Here is an 18,574-nt window from a genome sequence, read left to right on the forward strand (position 1 = left end):
CTCACTCCCAATGAAAATCCCACCCTCCAAAACATCAGTTCAGGATTGAAGCAGGCCCAAATGTAGGATAAAATGGACCTGCGGTTGTACCTGAGAAGATGATGAAGCATTAGCTATATTTGTTATGCTCACAAATGAGCATGACATTTGACTTCTGCATTTGACTCACCACTGTAGTGGAAAGCGAAAACAGACTGTTAGTGACACACAATTGAGAAGGGGCTTACTTGAGTGACAGTTGACCACTATTTGCAAGGGGATAGAGCTGGCCCACGAATATCTGAAATCTATGTATAACTGATGCCAACTGAAATGCGGTGGTGGAAAAAAACATTCACATAACATTTTTGAAACACGTGGGTGGGGTTAGCTACTGTGTGTGAGACAAATAAAAGTACAACCAAAACAGGAAATCCTAGCTTGTGTGTGTGGGCACGTGCGTGTGTGTGTCGCCATTATTTTGATACACAATGTGGAGTTGATCACCACGTTTGGCCTACTTAAAACCACAGAGCATGTAGACTGTACATCTCAGACTTTATTTTCACAAGTATATGAAAATACACTATGTATTCATGTTACCTGACTGAACCTAAACATGCTTTTTCAAAACATAGCCAGTATTTTGGCAAACGCAAGTCTAAAATAAGGGTGCCCGGCAGACATCCTTACAAGCCCACCCCACCTTCATCCACAAAATTAAGAACAGCGGGATTGTCTGCAGGTGTCTCCATTGATTTAACTGAGGCCATTGGCATCATCCCTGTCTCCACATACTTGTGTAACGTGCTGTAGTAGTAGTCTTTGGTGCTGAATTTGTAGAGCGCAGAGATTTTCTCCCAATCTTTGTTGGAGGGAGTGACGACATGTCGGGGCATTGTTTGTTTGAAGAAACTTTCCAGGTTTCTCTCTGCTAATTCTTTGGCATGGATCATTCTGTAGGAGTCCATGAGGTTGCTCTCTTCCTGAGAATAAACCCTCCAAAATTTGAGCTGTAGGTAGCTGACGGGCGACGTGCACCGAGCCAAACAGGTCAACAAAAGGTTGGACAACATGACAGATGCAATCAACAGCCAGCCAAGGATCTGTAAATGTTGGCAACACAACATGTAGAACAAGAGGAAATGGAATGTTTACATTTGAATTGAATCATTTCAGCACAGGTTTTAATTTCTCATTTCGAAACGGTAAATAAATCACCTTCATGACCAATATTAAAATATAGTAGGGTAGAAGGCCCAGATTTTGTTGTTGTTTTTATGACTAAAAAGTATATTTAATACTGTTGTAAGCCACTTTAATTAACATAATGCATACTTTGAACAACTACTCAAGGTGTGATGAGTGTGGTTGAGTGCCGGATCTCCAGAGTTGAGGATCAAGGATTTTTATCCAAGTATAAAACACAGTTATATTTTAAAATGTGCCATTTTAATTTTAATTAATTTCAATTAAAAAATGTAATTCCTCTTCTGTTGAAAGCCTGCACTTAAGTGGCATGATTGTTTTATTTCAAATTAATCCATTCCATTGGTGTATAAAGACTTAACTGTATTGACTTGGTGCTTTTTGTAGTTTTTTTTCTACTATTTTAGCATATACTGTACATTCCCATGTTTCAAGGATGAAATACGGTTTAAAGCTGAGCATTGCTTTAGAGTACCGTACCTGAAAACTCACCTGTGAATGAGCCCTAATGTTGAGCAGGACAGCTTCTCTGTCATTGATACTGCTGCCTCTCCCACAAGGGAACTTGTGGAGTTCCTTTCGACACTCGACCAGAGAGGTGGCACCTCCACAGAGACGCTCACTGTAATCAGTCACGTTGAGACCTGTCATTGCACACTCAAAGTAGTTCCCATTTAGCAGAGCCACGGCTATCCAACTGGATGGTGCCACCAGCGCTGTGGTGCTGATCTGAAAGATTATCTTTAGACAGTGAGATATCCTCTTGCAGCAGGACCAATTAGTTCCATGTTGGCAAAACCCTGTCATCATCTTCCACATTTTTTTACTTAAGATGTAAGCCAGCAGTAGTAGAGCCAGAGCAGGCACCAGAAGGAACACCATGCCGTACAGGAAGTTCAGCTCATTGCAAGGACACCTGAAGAGCACCGAGGAGAAGATCTGCTCTCCTCCAGCCGTCAACAAGGAGACGAACCCAAAACCAAGGTTAGTCTGTTTGTTTGCAATCTTCAGGACTGCATTAAACTTGTCCATCTCTGACTGACTGCCGTGCGACTTTTTTTTAAATGTAAGCGTGTGTGACATCACAAGGCAGTCTTCTTCCTCCTCCCCATCAAACCACCAACACCCGCAGGTGTCAACTATCTAGCAATGGTTTATTCATGAGTATATAGTTACAGCTCTATTGAAAAGTCGCAATTCATGCTAAAATGTTTGTGCCTCAATTTCCAAACACATTACGAGTGAACTATGGAATCAAAACTTTATGTGCTGCTGAATGTACGCTCTGATGTCTGATCATCATCCGTGTTGTCCTGAAATTATAAAATTGTTATAACAATTGACAATGTTATTGTTTCGCGTCCAACGTTAAGCGTTTGTGGGTTGATTAGAGTTGTTTTCACTCCAACCCACAGAGGACGCTACTTTATTTTTACCCCTTAGTTGCAAACTGCACACTACCCACAAAGAAGCATATGAAACGCGACAGATTTTTTTGTTGTTGGAGCGATCTTCAATGCAGAAGACAGTGGTCCCTTGTGATTAAATTATTTACGCGTAGTCCGCAAATCAGTTGAATCGAAGGTTTATTTCATTTTACATGCAGATTGCGCATCTCTATCTGAAGTGAGAAAGGTCAAAACATGGCAGAAAACACAGGTAAGGGCATCGGTTAACGTTAGCCAGTTAGCAAGTCAAAGGAGTTGAACCAGCACTTAAACTTGGGATACGATCCGTGAGAAGATGGACTTCGATTCAGTTTGTCAGTCCTGTGGTTATTAACTTATTTTGTACCTGACTACCAATGCTACGGTTCATTTTTTAGATATGTATGTTTTGCCGAGCTGTTTGGCTACGTAGCATTTCTGCACCTCGTTAACTTTCAGCTTCGATGATGACATGCCTGCTGACCTCCCAAACGTTTTAAGAATACTTGCAAAGAGAAGGTACTTGCAAGCTTGAATGCTCAAAAGTGACCACACCGAACCCTTTATAAGATCGAAAGTGAGGTGACACTTCATACACGATTAAAGAAAAATATATTGTATTAATGTAAACTAGCATTTGACAATTACGAAGTCAGTTAACTACTCCAGAGAGGAAAAAATCTGCATGCAACAAAAATGTTTACTTTCAAATAAAATAGTCGATGGTGATATGAGAAATCGTGCATGAAGCAAAAGTGAAATTATCCACCTGCAGGAACCTAAGAATGAGGCTTCTTCTTTATGACGTCATGAATTTCATCACGTGCAGTCAGCTGTAAGCCTGACTTAAAAAAAAAGACTTTCATCCGACAGTATAACACAGGGTTGGGCAATTATTTTCCCGGGGGGGCTAAATGAGAAGCAGAAAATATTGTGGAGGGCCGGGCCAAAAGTAGAACATTTCTTCTTCATTTCTAAGAAGATAGCACAATGTCTTTGTATGTATATATGTATACATTCTCCTCCACCATCACACTCGGCACCGGTTCTCCTCAAGGACGTGTACTGAGCCCCCTGTTGTTCACGCTCTACACATGTGACTGCTCTCCGACTCTTATTAGCGGTCAGTTTTGCTGAAAGTTTTTAACATGATAACAATCAAACAATTCTAGGAAATGTTCATTTACTCGAGCCACAAGCAATTCACTCTGAGCGTAGAAATTGCCAGAATCGGACTGAGTAAGAATCGCTTCCTTGTTTTTCAAAGTCTCATAGATTTGAGTCTTTCCGACTCCAGGCGTCTCCTTTGTTACCCGCTTTGTTTAATCAGATACATATCACTTTCCCTGCCATGGTCATTACTTTCTCCCTCTTTCTTCATCTTCCTCTCCCTCCCTGTGCTTTGCAACTTGAAGTAACTGCACCGCCTCGTGTTGAAATACCTGTCATTACAAGTCCAAAAGAAATGAATGCAATCAAACCTTAATTGTGCACCAATCTTCGGCGGGACTGATTAAAAAGACAAACGGGACGGATCCGGCCCGCGGGCCATAGTTTGCCCACCCCTGGTATAACATGTATGTTCACAAAATAATAGCCATTCAAGTCCTCACTTTACCTTGTTAATGTGAGTGTCATCATCCTCATCTTCACATGTGATTGCAGGCGATTGTAGATCTGTGAGACGTGAGCTGTGCATATTTTGACAAACAACAACCAAAAAAAAATCTATTTTCATGATAACTGTTATTTTCAAATGAATAAAAACGAACTAATTAAAAAATACTTATTGAAGAACCTTTCTTCCACACGTCCATTCGTAGCCACTGCCCTCCTCAAGTCCAGATAAAAAAAATTGTTGGGTGACGTCAGGAAGGGCATTCACCGTAGAAATCGTGCAAAATATACCATATGAGTGGCTTGCTGTGGCCACCCCTGATGGGGAAAAGCCAAAAGTCACTTCTTCTTACTCCTCTATTTTGCAAAGACCACAGCAGATCTGGAGCTTTGGGTTGCCCAACTGTGTCTTGGTGTACATTCTATTTCCAACTTCATAGGCATCTGTCGAGTGCTTTGTGATGAAGGTCAACAAAGCAATGTTGATATCAAACCCATTTCAAATTGATTTGGAGGGTATGAATGAATAAAAAACGCTCAAACAATATGACTGATAATGATGATGTGACCACTGTACAGTGTAAATGCAACGCAAAACTATGAACTGTCTTTTTGCACATTATCTCACATTTACATTCATTCTGATCAGAGCAAAATGAGGCAAAGCATGACAACTCATCATCACCTGGAATGACAGACCAAGAGAAAGAAATGGCAGCCAGTGCATATGAATCGTTTGTGGTGAGTGTTCCCATTTTAATTTTGATAAACTGTACGAATGACCCCATTATTCACACAGGATAGGGACTGGGCTACACTATAAATAGTGAAAATTTGCTTATAATTGACACACAGTATGAATTAATTTGTGGATTATTATTTTTTAAACCCCAAAAATTACTGGGAAAAAAAACAGTTGAACCTCTAAAAAGCGTTTTCCATGAACAACATGGGCCCTCCTCGCAAAAAAATGGAGAAATCTTTACTAATAAGGAAGTTCCATTGGTAATTAACAGCTGGTTTTCATGGTGGGTGCCACAATGATGAATATTATTCTCAATGCTAATAAGACGAATTATTGGGTAAACTTAATATTTTGGCATCTCAAATATGTATTGAGTATTATAAGATAAGATAAACTTTATGATTTATCATTTGACACTTAGAGACTGTTTGGAACATACTCACTCACTGAAGATCTGTCATAAATAACATTTCTAAAGAAAACATTGAGCTGTCAGAGTCCTGCTGTGATGGAGCAAAGTCTGCACCTAAGTAAGATGGATAGATGGCGCCATTTCATAAAACAAACGCACCAAGCACCATGGATTATTTGAGCTTGAATTCAATCGCGGCTGCTCTATTCACATGGTCCTCGGCGAAGCTGATGGTTTGCAGTTTAAACTGTGTTTTGTAAAAGAGTGTCTCTTCGTAGGTGTGATTTTTGGGATGTTTGTTTGAACAATGCTCCGACGGGCACCTACTTGGGGCTTGCCTTTAGCGTCCTCTTTCACATCCACCCTTCCCACTTTTACGTACGCATGCTGTCCTCAGTTAAGTTCCCCTTTCCTCTTTATAAGCAACGTGTCGGCACAACATCAGTTTGTCAAGTGGGCCCTCCATCGAAGTTGCACAACAGCATTCACAGATTTCGGAACTTGTTGCAGACACAAGGTGACCTGCATTGGTCAATGCTCCGTCCATTGTGGAGAAAATGTAAGACTTTTATGTGCGTCTTACATTTGCGAAAATACGGTAGAAAAAAATATAAATATATGTTTATATAGGCGGCCCGGTGGTACAGTGTTTAGCGCACCGACCTCACAGTGCAGAGATACCGGGTTCAATTCCAGCTCCGGCCTCCCTGTGTGGAGTTTGCATGTTTTCTCCGGGTACTCCGCTTTCCTCCCACATTCCGAAAACATGCATGGCAGGCTAATTGAACACTCAAAATTGTCCCGAGGTGTGAGTGTGAGCGCGGATGGTTCTTCGTCTATTTGTGCCCTGCGTTTGGCTGGTAACTGGTTCAGGGTGTCCCCGGCCAAACCCCGGCATGAGGCAGACAGTTGGGATAGGCTCCGGATAAGCGGATCGGAGAATGAATGAATATATCCATCCATCCATCCATCTATTCGTCTATATATATATTTTTAACCAGTTCAGTGAAATTTCATCATTTACAGTGGCACACAAGAGCTCTTACACTATTGTGCCCCAGCAGGGGCTATCTATCATCAATGGATTTTCGCTTTTTGTCAGCCGGCACAGTCCCTCACCCCCGCAAATACCCGCAGGTTCACTGTATACAAATGTATGTTGTAGCAATATTTAATTTATGTTGTCTTATTTTGTGTTATTTGTTAATGGTGTAATTCAAAAGTAATGACAAGTATTCAAGTTATATTACTTTAATATTCTGCTACTTGGATTATGTTTGTGCTTTTTCTAACTAGGTACCTGTACCGGAATACATTTTGAAAGTAACCCTCTCAACCTCGCTGTATTCACAGGCTAAGAAGTATGACGAGTCTTTGAGACACCTTGATGCTCTGCAAGAGTTGAATAAAGACGACTACAAGATTGCTTTGAATAAAGCCATTGTAGAGTTTTATAAAAGTGGTCAGACTACCACAGGAAACCTTAAGCAAAGCCTAATGGCAATGAAAACCCAGGTAAGTGGTTGGGGATCCTATTTTTCCAGCTCCTTTCATCTTATAATGTTGTAAATTTCAAGTTAAATGTAAGGAATAGCGTAACACTCTTCCCTCCTTGGATCCATCGCTTCAAAGTGCCTTTCCAGCAGCTCCCATATTTTGTTGTTCTACTTCTTCCTTTCATAACTTTGCTGCTGTGAATTGGGAATTTCTCCATTGCGAGACTAATAAAGGGTTGCTTATCTTATCTTATTCAGGTTCACACGGCCACTGAAGATGTTGATGGGTTGGATGATGTTGAAAATAGTTTGTTGTACTACAATCAAGCCATTATCCACTATCATATGCGGCAGTACTCAGAAGCCATTTCTATCGGGGAGAAGCTCTACCAATTTCTCGAACCGTTTGGTATGTTGTGGTGAAATGCATTTGAAATGTATGCAATCTGCAAAGTAAAGATGTTAGTGAATTGTGCTTTGTCACGTAGCCATCTAGTTTGGCATGGAGTCATTCTGTAATTTGTCCTAGAAGAGAAGTTTGCTCAGGCTGTGTGTTTCCTGCTGGTGGATCTGTACCTGCTCACGTTCCAGCCAGAGAAGGCCCTCCACCTGTTGGCTGTGCTGGATAAGCTCTCTGTACAAGGAAGCAACAAGAACGGCAAAGGAGAGGTACCCAGTTTCAAGCTTGAAAGTCACGTTTGCAGAGTTTTTCAAATTCAGACTGACCAGGGATGTGAAGACCATTCAAAGTGTGAGACATCTCTACAGCTGCGAAGCTGTTGCCTTCTTTCCAGATTTGAAAGAAGGCAACAGCTTTGTCTAGTCTTGCCACATTTAGGGCACCTGCAAAGAAAGGAACCTTTTCGCAGCTTACCGCTTGGCAACATGCCAAGCAACAGTCAGACGAGCTTGACGAAAAGTCAAAACTTTTCGTAGTTCAATTCAATCATGGAATCTTGTATCATAGATTCATTACACACAGTGAAATATAATATGTTGGAGAAAATGAACTCCTTTCGAGACCTTTTTCGAAATTAACACAATAAAGCTACCCTGAGCAGTTGTGCCAATGTGGAGGTGTTTTTGCATGTCGGTCATGGTCTTCTTTGACCACAAACTAGTTGAGACTGATCCACAGCGCCTTTGCGGGATGGGGCAAGTCGTGAATTCCCTTTTGCTGCAAGATGCAAATAATACATATTCAACAACATTCTCAACATTTATTTGACTGATTAACATTATGCCCAGCCATTCCTTTTTGCTGTATGGTAAGCCTGTTTCTTTTCCAGAACAACAAAGATGGTGGGAACCAGAAGGCGGAGTTTTCAGCCATGATTGAGGCAGCTAAATCAAAGATGCACCAGGTATGCTTGAGAAGATCTAAACTAGATACTGTACTTGACACTCTGCTTTCCCCTCCATAATGACTCATGCTCTCCTTTTACAGTACAAAGTAAGAGCCCACATTCAGATGAAATCCTCCAAAGCATGTAAAAGGGAGATAAAGTCAGTGATGAACACAGCAGGAAATGTGAGTCTCTTTTGGAACCCCATTATCACGTTACCCAGGAGAGAATATGTTTATGATGTCACAACAATGCTAAAATCGCTCCAGTACACTATTTTCTCGTCATATAGAAGCTCTTTAGGACCGTCCTAGCTATACACACAATGCAAATTTCACATCAAAACGCAGCCAAGGTTCTCTTGAATGATTGTGGAAGAGAGATGGTCTAATCTTTATTTTCTGTAGTATACCGTCACCGCAGGAGGACAGATTGGAGAAATGCTTGAATTTCGATATCAAATAATCAATCAGCTTGGTTTAATAAAAGAACTGAAGGACTGAATCATTTTCATGTTAGACTGAGCATTTACATAGGTATTATATCTAACAGTTTTGCTATACTTTAATTACAGAACTGTATTTATTCACAGGAATATATACAATCACATAACATGTTAAGTAAGAGAGGTCCTCAGTTTATAACGTTTCTGACGTTTTGAGGTGAGGAATGGTGTGTAAGGAACTAGTTTGGACATCGACATGACAATGTATCATGTGGCATTAGAAGGCGTGCCAGATCACCACCATACTTGGATTTTTCCACGGTCTTTCCTGACTCAAATTGAGGCAGACGTGGTACCATCTTGACCATGCGCCATAACGGGCATGTATTGTGTAAATGAAACGGACTCACTTAATTTTACAGGAAACATACTTAAGGTAAGAGGTCCAATGAGGAATATGACTACTATCATGTTAAAGCATTCATATGTTAAAACTTGCGTAGGAGAATGATGGGATTGCCGTTCCAATACATTTGTTGGGAATTGTTTGTTACCACTGCAGCAATGTTGTCGTAAATCGAGGAATCCCTGTTGTCTTTTTCGATATTGATTTTGATATACCGGTATGTAAAATGGGAATCAAAACTCTGAAAACCTTTTGACATGGAATTTTTTTTTAAAAACATTTCATGAACCTTTATTCCTGTTCCATGTCAGTCTGCACCGTCTCTTTTCCTTAAGAGCAACTTTGAATATCTGAGAGGAAACTACCGGAAAGCAGTGAAGCTGCTCAACAGTTCCAATATAGCCGAACACCTGGGACCCATCAAAACAGGTAACTGTGACTATACTTTTCCTCTCTTGATTGTCTTTCTCTGCACGAGTTCGAACATTGTTTTCACATGCCACTGATGCTATAGCGAATCCATTTTCTACTCTCCGTTTGCAAATTCTCTGTGTCCTGTAACTCTGGTTTCAGTTGTTTACCTACTTTTTTGAAGTCCAAGATGGCGCCCGAGTAGGCAGCCGTCGGCAAGTGCTCTCATGAGCCTTGCTCTTTTTGTTGTTTTTGTGTTTGTTTTGTCACTTTGTGTTTGTTCTTACGTCGTGTGGACCTGCTGTGGACTTTTTTTTCAGCATTTTGTGGCCATGACATTCATCAAGGAGGAAACTCTGTGCTTATACCAGCACTGTTTTTGACTGGGAGGAATGTCGGCGCCATTTGACTGTCGTTGCTGGGGCGCTGGGAATGTCCCGGGGCGCTTGTGTCTTGCGCCTGTTATGGGCTGCATTTTTCACAGCCCTGCTTTGTTCAGCGGAGAGATCGGTGCTGTTGAACGGTCTGCGGCTGGACGGATGCAAGGCTTGAGAAGCCGACCATGAGAAGAAAGTAGCGTCAGCGCAGAGCGCCGATGCGGATGTAAAACTGGGAGTCGTGGCTTGGAGTTTGAAGCGGATTACGTGGGACAGGAGAAGTGAACTAATCTCTTTTCGTCAATGGACGCTACAGCTTCGTGTTTGCTTTCAAAACTTGTTGCAGACGTGTGCACATTTTCAGCATGACGTCTGTGATCCACTGGCGAAAGGACACTTTGATCCTCTCCTCTTTCATCTATAACTCCTTCAGACAACAAAGTGTATGCAGAAAAGTGGTGAAGATTGCACGACTTTCTGTGTCCCATGTGTTGTGTTATTTTTTGTTATTTTGGCTTCAAAAGACTTTCCAGCAGCTCCTATATTTTGTTGTTCTACTTCTTCCTTTCAAACTTTGCTGCTGTGAATTGGGAATTTCTCCATTGCGAGACGATTAAAGGTTTTCTTCCCATCTCCCTTTTCAATTGTGCCCATCCAGGTGAATGTGTTCGTTGTATGTTCTGGAACAATCTTGGCTGCATTCACTTTGCAATGGGGAAACATAACCTCGGAATTTTCTACTTCAAGAAGGCATTACAAGAAAACGACCACACTTGTGCACAGCTCGGCGATGGCGGCAATGGACAAGGTGATTGACAGAAACTTTGTTCAAGTAGTACATTTATACCCCGGAAGCATGAAAGTGGCACGTGCTGTGGATTGTCCGATTGCCTATTGAAAATTACACACTGCTGCAATGGAGACTTAAGCGAAAATCTGAAGGGTGTGAATAGCACAAAATTAACAAAGGGTTGAATCTGGGGTTTCGGTACCCCACCCTCTCGAAGCCCCTCCCCCAAAGAATTTCCTGAGGGAAACGGAAGAGCGCCTTCTTCAAGTCCACAAAACACATTTCAATTGGTTGGGCGAACTCCCGCGCGTGCACCCTCCATGACTTATGTCAACCAATATGCATGTTTTTTTTGGAATTGTAGCGTCCCTTGAATTCTGTGTTTATTTAGAGCCCATTGGTCAGTGATTGTGTTGTGCTTATATTTAAAAACTGAGCTTTTCTTCTGCTCTCTTGTCCTTTTGTAGCCAAGAAATTCACAGGTATCCCCATGTGTGCTCTACTAGCCAACAAACGCTATGAGCTTTTGTATAATTGCGGCATCCAGCTGCTGCACATCGGCAGGCCTCTGGCTGCCTTCGAGTGTCTGATTGAGGCGGTGCAGGTTTACCATTCAAACCCTCGACTGTGGCTACGACTTGCGGAGTGTTGCATCGCTGCTAATAAAGGGGTATGCCAAATCAAATTTCTGTGATTTCCTTTGGGATGAACTTTCGTGTTGCACTTGTGCCTTTTTCTACAAGTGTTTTTGTATTCTTGTATTGAAATCTTAACATTTGGAAAGAATTAAAGAAGAAAAAAAAGAATTGATGTTATGCCTTTCAAAACTGGATCATATTTAATACAGAGAACACCTTTCCCTACTTTATCATTGATACCTTTCTGCAGTATATTTGTGGTCTGGTCTATTTGCTTTCTAATAGGACTCTTGTCACTGTTTGCTTGCAGGGTTCAGAACAAGAGAGCAAAGGTTTACCGTGTAAAAAAGGCATTGTTCAGTCAATTGTCGGACAGGGATACCATCGCAAGATTGTGTTGGCATCCCAGTCCATGCAAAATACTATTTACAGGTTAGTACTCAAGCTCACTACCTCATCATTCATCTTATCATACGATTAAACAAGAGAAATAAAGATGGGACTTGCAAGGGCAATTTTAACGCCATTTGAATTGTATTCCCTTTCTGGATTTTCTACGTTGCTCTGCGTGTCTCTCTCGCAGTGAAGGCCAGTCGGCAGCCATTCCGGTAGCCAGTATGGAGTTTGCTGCCATTTGCCTAAGGAACTCTCTGCTGCTGCTGCCTGAACATCAACAGCAGGACGTCAAGATGGAGAACAACTCCAAAAGCTCAAGTCAGTCAGGGAGCACCGAGAGTGGCAGTGAGAACAGTGATGCCTGCAGGTCTGACATACACACGCATACTACAAGATATTCGTACAAATATAAGCACATGCATGGCGAAGACATTACTAATATACCTACCACAATTTATTGGACTGTTATTTTACAAATCAAGCTTTAAAAAAAAAAATTGAATCTCAATAGCTGTGTGCAGCACGTTTATCGTAAGTTGACACTTAAAAAAAGCGCAAGACAATGACAAGTGTTTGTGAATGTGAACATCCTAACCATGTGTGTTGTAACTTGTCACTCCGATGTATGCTCGTCACTTCTCTTTCCTGTGCTCTGACAAACCTCATCCGTTTTGCAGTGGAAAAGGTCAGGAGGCTGACAGGTTACTCTCCGCGGCGCCATCGTCTCCTCTCAGAAAACAAGAAGTGGAAAACCTCAGGTAATTCGTCTTGTCCTATTTGTACATTCTAAAGGCTGTGCAAGCAAATACAATATTAAGGCAAGGCAAGACAGCTTTATTTCATACACAAGGCAACTCTACATTCTTCACACAAGCAAAAACGAAAAACCGACGAGCATTTAAAAACAACAGTTGATTCAGAAGTAATTCCGAGAGTTGAATTTGAACTATGGGCTCCTCTAAATGACCAAAGGCTACAGACATGAGAGCACTGCTGGGCTTATATTCAATCAGCCTTTCTTTCAAGTATTCACGACCCAAACCATTCCGCGAATTATAGGCCAGTTGCAACATTTTAAAATCGGGAAGTGTAAAACTTCAGGTAATTGGGCTGTCGTATCTGTCCCTTGTAGGTGCTCCATCTTGGCATGCAGTGCCTACGTGGCCTTAGCACTAGGAGACAACCTGATGGCTTTAAACCACGCTGAGAAACTACTCCACCAACCCAAGGTTTCGGGATCGCTCAAGTAAGATCTGTGAAAGTGCTTCTTGACCTCAAGACGCAACCACTTTAGCGACCTCATGATTGGAATCGTTTGACTTTCGGCTTTTGACTTCAGGTTCCTCGGTCACCTCTATGCGGCCGAGGCCCTCATTTCATTGGACAGGATCTCTGATGCCATCGCACACCTCAACCCAGAGAATGTCATCGACGTTTCTATTGGGGTGCTGACCAATGAGCAAGATCCAGGTCTGCTACTTTTCGCATGAGTAGGGTGACAAATAAAAAGGACTACATTGAGTGTTTAGACGCTAGTTAAGATAAGATATCCTTTATTCGTCCCACACTGGGGAAATTTGCAAATACTGTATATCTTCTGTTGAGGGACGATTTTCTAGCCTTGCCACGGTCTGTTCTAAACCCAACTTGCGCCTGGGGATGTGGCTGTGTTCGGAATTTACAAATCTCATTCAAACATAAATCATAAATGGGAGTCGTCACAAACTGCCAACATTTCAAGTCCAGCTCATTAACCCCAAATAAAGTTCAGCTGTTCTTGTTGGCTTTGTACAATTTTTTTTTAATGTGAAAAAAGTTTTAAAATGAAATATCATAAACCTGCCATAGTGTGGCTGCAGAACAATTTGGATTCAAATTTAGTATCAACTTTAAGCATTGTCTGCCGGCTGGTTATGGTGTTTCCAGAGGTCATTTTTTTATGATTTGCTCAACAATTTTCTACTAAGTACCAAATTTGATGTGCATCTTTCTTTTCCTCAGCAGGTTCTGATAAAGGTGACGAACCTGTTGAATCTTGTAAGTAAATTTTATTTCAGCTTCAACCCAAACAAATGCAATAAACAAAAATAATGCAGAATCTTCTGCGTTTTATGAATAATGGTAAATAGCAGCTTATGACACTGGTTATCGTGCATTAAAAAAAAAAACACATGATAGAGTAGAAGCTTAGTTTTGGTCACTGTTTGTGTATTTTCTCTCTCTGCAGCAGGCAAGCAGACCCCCCTTTGTTATCCCAGCAGTGTGACTTCAGCTCGAGCCATGATGCTCTTCAACCTTGGCAGCGCGTACTGCTTACGAAGTGAATATGACAAAGCCCGCAAGTGCCTTCAACAGGTAACCGTGTAAACGGCATTGATTGGTCCTTGAAGAGCAAAGCGACATGTCTTCTACATCGGCATCATGGGTTCACTTCCAATTTTGCGTCTCCAGTGTCCAATATTTTATTTCTCTCTTGCCACTGTACTGTAGCTTGTTAAATTAATTCCCACCCGTGTGATTTATTATCTCGGTTCCCAGAGTAACGCTTCTCAAGAGTACATTGTTTGGATTAACTTACTTGCCTTTTCAAGAACAGCCTAGCTGAGTTTGTTTTTTAACAAGTTCTGTTCCTCCAGGATTTCACTTCATGTTGTTTGTTGTCGTCTTCAGGCTGCATCGATGGTGAACACTAAGGAGATTCCACCTGAAGCCATCTTGTTGGGAGTCTACTTGGAGCTACAGAATGGTCAGTTGCCGCCTCCATTTCTGAAACAAGTTCACTGCTGTTGGCTCACATCAAGGCAGTCATTGCTGGCAGCAGCCTGCATTCAAACAGATTTAGAATACTTGGCTCAAATTACCTTTAATAATGTTACTCTTGTATGAATAATGAATGATAATTTATGTGAAGACACTGATTGATCATGGTAATGATTTTGCACGGTATAAAGAAACAGATGAATATGAATATGCAACAGTTTATTTCTTTACATTTCTGCAAACATTTTTAAATGAGATCTTCCACAAATTTTGTAGGAAAACAACTTGTCTCAAAACAAGTTAGCTAGTTTTAGGACGGTCCAAAGCATGTCGGCACCACGTTGGTGACCCTTGGCTTCAAAGAGTGACATCCACGCAAAGACATTTGAATTTTACTATAGTTAATGAAAATTAACACAACCCCCCAGCCCAACATAAATATTGATAGAAAATCATGAAATAAAATGAAGAAGTTATTAAAATGTTTATTTTAAAAATAATTGGACTGAAAATGTCCTTCGTTTTTGTCAGCGTCATACGCAAGCTGCATTTTGCTCTTGCTATTCAGGCGTACACAATAAGGGAGGTCGAAGAGTCATTTGGGATTTTTTTTGTTTTGTGTGTGTGTCTTTATAACGCAATATTTTAACTGTAGCTATTTTAAAAATACATTTTACACTCAAAATACTCGATTAAAACTAATAAAGTTAACGAAACAAACTTGCTGTAAAATGCAATTCAAACTTAATTTAAAAATGCAAGAGTAAAAATTAAATTAAAAAAACTGTAGCGAAAAACCGTGAAACAAGCAAAGCTTGAAGGGTATGTTTTGAAACAAGTCCATTTCTGAAAGTATTTTGTGTGTTGCCACTATTGCAATGATATGACGTTGAACACTACGCACGCAGAACGCTGCCATTCCGATGCCGTTGCTGCAGCAACATGTCGGATCCGTCAAAGATGTGGCAAAGTCTGAACGGGGCCAGATCCGATTTGGACACTTGCTAAATAAAAACTACATGGACAGGCAGTCCCCAAAATGGGATTTGAGGCGGAATCTGATCTGAATCAGATGCCTGCAGTCTGAATGCAGCCTTTGCGCTCAGGCCAAAGCGTCATTTGTTCAAAATGCGAGTGAGGCCTCAAAACTGATCAATCACCTGTGTCCACGTCTTCAGGGAATACTCAGCTGGCCTTGCAGATCATCAAACGCAACCAGCTGCTGCCCCCGGCAGTCCAGAGGGTGTCGCCAGATTCCCGCAAGAAACCCATGCAGCCAATCCAGCTTCCTTCATCGTTCACACAAGTCCAGCGCAAATGAGCCTCCATAATCACCATGATCCCATTCGACCACTGACACACTCACTCTGAGGAGTCTTGCTATTTATTATGCTTCCGACTTCAGCATCAAGAGCCGTAAGAAATGCAAATCTGAATGCTCCCGGATGTGAGAAGTGATCATAGACTGAGGCTCACTGAGGTCATCCTCATTTTTAATTCATTTTGCCTCTTGGCCTGAATCAAAAAAATAAAATTTTATTTACTATACCATGTTTGACTCTTTGTTTTACAGTGTTATTCTGTCCTTGTGTTGCTGGATTGAGTTCATCAGTTGCTTTGACTATTTCAAACCGGTACATTCCAGTTAGGCAACCTGGTGGTCCAGTGTCGACCTCACACTGCAGAGGTCGTGGGTTCCTGTGTGGAGTTTGCATGTTCTCCCCGGTCTTGCGTGGGTTTTCTCCGGGTGCTCCGGTTTCTTCCCACATTCGAAAAAAAATGCATGGCAGGCTGATTGAACACTCCAAATTGTCCCGCATTGTGAGCGTGCATGGTTGTTTGTCTCTGTGTGCCCTGTGATTGGCTGACAATCGGTTCAGGGTGTCCCCCACCTACTGCCTGAAGACGGCTGGAATAGGCTCCAGCACCCCCCATGGCCCTTGGTAGGATAAAGCGGTTCAGAAAATGGATGGATACATTCCAGTCAGTTGAAAGTTAGCATGTAAGCCTGCACGTCGAAGACATCAACAGGGACACACTGCTTCAATGGGGACAGCAGGGAGGTTAGTTTGTAGCTTTAACACGCCGGTAGTTTGAAGATTTCCTAACCCGGTCAGTTTTTTTTTAGACCTGTCACAAAGAAGCAGTGACAGCCTTGACAAAGACTGAAGTGACAGCCGAATTTTTTTTTTCCTTCACAAATAAACAACAAAAAAAGCATTGGCTGATTTTTTAAAAAAAATCTATTTCAACTAACAAGACAAGATGAACATCATAGTGCGACCCAATTTTTCTCCAGTTTAAATAACTGCTACACAGTCAGCATCTCCAGCAGTAGAGTCTCCGAGTTAACAAGTCAACAAGCCTACAAGTCAAGTGAGAGCCGTCTTCTGTCAAGCCTCTTAGCTTCTCTCAGAAGGCAATGTTGATGAATGTTACTGTATAAGCTTTTATAATCAGTTTTGTGCAAATGTGTACTCCGTCTCAAATATGTATCATAAGTATTATAAGGAGCGACGACCAAACGAAGTGAAATACTCGAAGAGCTGTGGTACAATGGCTTTATTAGCAAACACACGATACTTTTTTCCACCAGCAAGGCGGGCCTTAGCGTAACAAAACGTCCAGTCATTGGATCAAGATCGATTTCCGGCCGCCAGCTAAGCCGGGGGCTGTGATTGGTTGGTAGCGAGCGACAGCGGGGGCGCCGATTGGCTGATCAGTCTCACAGCACGAAATTCAACTGTCGGAGTCCTCAGAGGGCATTTGTGGTTGCTACAAATACTCCCCTGTTAGAAAGTCCTTGGCAGGCAGAGTACGAGAGTCCGTATTTAGATGGTAATGAAAGTTCACGGTTGGGTGTGCAGGCGGGCGGACGGCGCGTCCGGCTCGAGTGATGGTCAGCGGCGCGGGTTCGTCGTCGTTGTGGTAGGCCGGTTTCAGGCGGTCGATTGAGACCCAATCCGGTCGACCATGGATGTTGAGGCGGTAGGCCTTGTCGTTAACGTTGCTCCACGGCGTACGGGCCGCGGTATGGTCGAGTTAGAGGCGGGCGGTGGGCGTCGTTCCTCACGAAAACGTGAGTACAGGTTAACAGCGACTTCGGTACTCGTCTGTTGCGCTGGTCTTGGCAGGTCTGGAGTACGGGTCGGTACCTTCCGACGGTGCGTCGGAGATCGGCGAGATAGGCCGTAGAGTCGGCGGCGTCTTGGCCGGGGTAATCAGGTCATCGGCTTTGGCGACTAGTGCGGACATTGACAGCGTATCGGCGTCGTGGAGGGCGGCGCGAACTGAGGACGGGATGGACTGTAGCCATAGTTCGCGCATGAGGTCGACTTTGCGAGGCTGGCCTGTAGACGGATCGGTGCCGGGTAGTCGGGCGAGTGACTGCATCTCGTTCCACAAACTGAGAGCTGTGCGATCGCCTAGATCTTGACTGGGCATGGCGAGCAGTCGTTTGGCGCGGGCGCTGACGTTAAGAGTATACTCTTTCAGCAGGTGATCTTTCAATGAGTCGTACGTGATTTCGTCGTCTTGCTGGTCCAACCATGCCGAAACGTGCTGGAAAACGCTGTCGGGGATGGCTTCTAAGACGTAGTGCGCCTTTGTTCTCGGATCTGTGACTTTTCGGAGGCGGAATTGTACCTCGGCCCGGCGAAACCAGGAAACGGGTTCCTGAGTGCTGAAGGGCGGCAGTTTCACTGAGACAGCGTGGATTGTGAGGTTGTTGTTGGACGGCGTCTGCGGTTCCGACTGGGTCGGGAGCTGGCCGTTGGCGTTGGAAGGCGGTGGAGTTGTCGACATCCTGAGTCTTGAGGGCGTGTTGAGAACGGCGAAGGGTCACCAGTTATAAGGAGCGACGACCAAACGAAGTGAAATACTCGAAGAGCTGTGGTACAATGGCTTTATTAGCAAACAAACACACGATACTTTTTTCCACCAGCAAGGCGGGCCTTAGCGTAACAAAACGTCCAGTCATTGGATCAAGATCGATTTCCGGCCGCCAGCTAAGCCGGGGGCTGTGATTGGTTGGTAGCGAGCGACAGCGGGGCCGCCGATTGGCTGATCAGTCTCACAGCACGAAATTAAACTGTCAGAGTCCTCAGAGGGCATTTGTGGT

The 18,574-nt window shown here is 42.8% G+C and overlaps 2 protein-coding genes across 7 annotated transcripts; one reads left to right on the plus strand and one right to left on the minus strand.

Moving 5' to 3' along the window:
* Positions 1-518: 518 nt before the first annotated feature.
* Positions 519-4,502, minus strand: calhm6 (calcium homeostasis modulator family member 6). 3 transcript variants are annotated; one of them, XM_052066596.1, is made up of 4 exons: positions 4,414-4,502; positions 4,234-4,306; positions 1,681-1,810; positions 519-965 (listed from the first exon to the last, which is right to left on the minus strand). In XM_052066596.1, the coding sequence occupies exons 1-4, from the start codon at positions 4,430-4,432 to the stop codon at positions 669-671; spliced, it is 519 nt and encodes a 172-aa protein (XP_051922556.1). In that variant the 5' UTR covers positions 4,433-4,502; the 3' UTR covers positions 519-668. The 3 variants fall into 3 exon arrangements, with proteins under 3 accessions (XP_051922556.1, XP_051922555.1, XP_051922554.1); XM_052066595.1 differs by having other exon boundaries at positions 519-1,085; XM_052066594.1 differs by lacking the exons at positions 4,234-4,306; positions 4,414-4,502 and having other exon boundaries at positions 519-1,085; positions 1,681-2,252.
* cnot10 (CCR4-NOT transcription complex, subunit 10) lies at positions 2,642-16,005 on the plus strand. 4 transcript variants are annotated; one of them, XM_052066558.1, is made up of 19 exons: positions 2,642-2,847; positions 4,882-4,973; positions 6,743-6,904; positions 7,144-7,294; positions 7,415-7,554; positions 8,175-8,249; positions 8,333-8,416; positions 9,418-9,511; positions 10,529-10,678; positions 11,128-11,330; positions 11,609-11,730; positions 11,882-12,061; positions 12,372-12,452; positions 12,827-12,940; positions 13,034-13,164; positions 13,696-13,731; positions 13,922-14,049; positions 14,365-14,440; positions 15,633-16,005. In XM_052066558.1, the coding sequence occupies exons 1-19, from the start codon at positions 2,832-2,834 to the stop codon at positions 15,773-15,775; spliced, it is 2,178 nt and encodes a 725-aa protein (XP_051922518.1). In that variant the 5' UTR covers positions 2,642-2,831; the 3' UTR covers positions 15,776-16,005. The 4 variants fall into 4 exon arrangements, with proteins under 4 accessions (XP_051922518.1, XP_051922514.1, XP_051922515.1 ...); XM_052066554.1 differs by having other exon boundaries at positions 2,643-2,847; positions 9,394-9,511; XM_052066555.1 differs by having other exon boundaries at positions 2,643-2,847; positions 9,394-9,511; positions 13,699-13,731.
* The last annotated feature ends 2,569 nt before the right edge of the window (positions 16,006-18,574 follow it).

The sequence above is a fragment of the Hippocampus zosterae genome, chromosome 5, assembly GCF_025434085.1.
Source record: "Hippocampus zosterae strain Florida chromosome 5, ASM2543408v3, whole genome shotgun sequence".
Lineage (NCBI taxonomy): Eukaryota > Metazoa > Chordata > Actinopteri > Syngnathiformes > Syngnathidae > Hippocampus > Hippocampus zosterae.

Coding starts and splice junctions, on each gene's coding strand:
- calhm6 (XM_052066594.1), bottom strand. CDS start 2,220: ATGGACAAGTTTAATGCAGTCCTGAAGATTGCAAACAAACAGACTAAC. Junction 1,086..1,680: donor ACATTAGGGCTCATTCACAG/GTGAGTTTTCAG, acceptor CAACATTTACAG/ATCCTTGGCTGGCTGTTGAT.
- cnot10 (XM_052066554.1), top strand. Junction 8,250..8,332: donor CTAAATCAAAGATGCACCAG/GTATGCTTGAGA, acceptor CTCCTTTTACAG/TACAAAGTAAGAGCCCACAT. Junction 11,331..11,608: donor GCATCGCTGCTAATAAAGGG/GTATGCCAAATC, acceptor GTTTGCTTGCAG/GGTTCAGAACAAGAGAGCAA.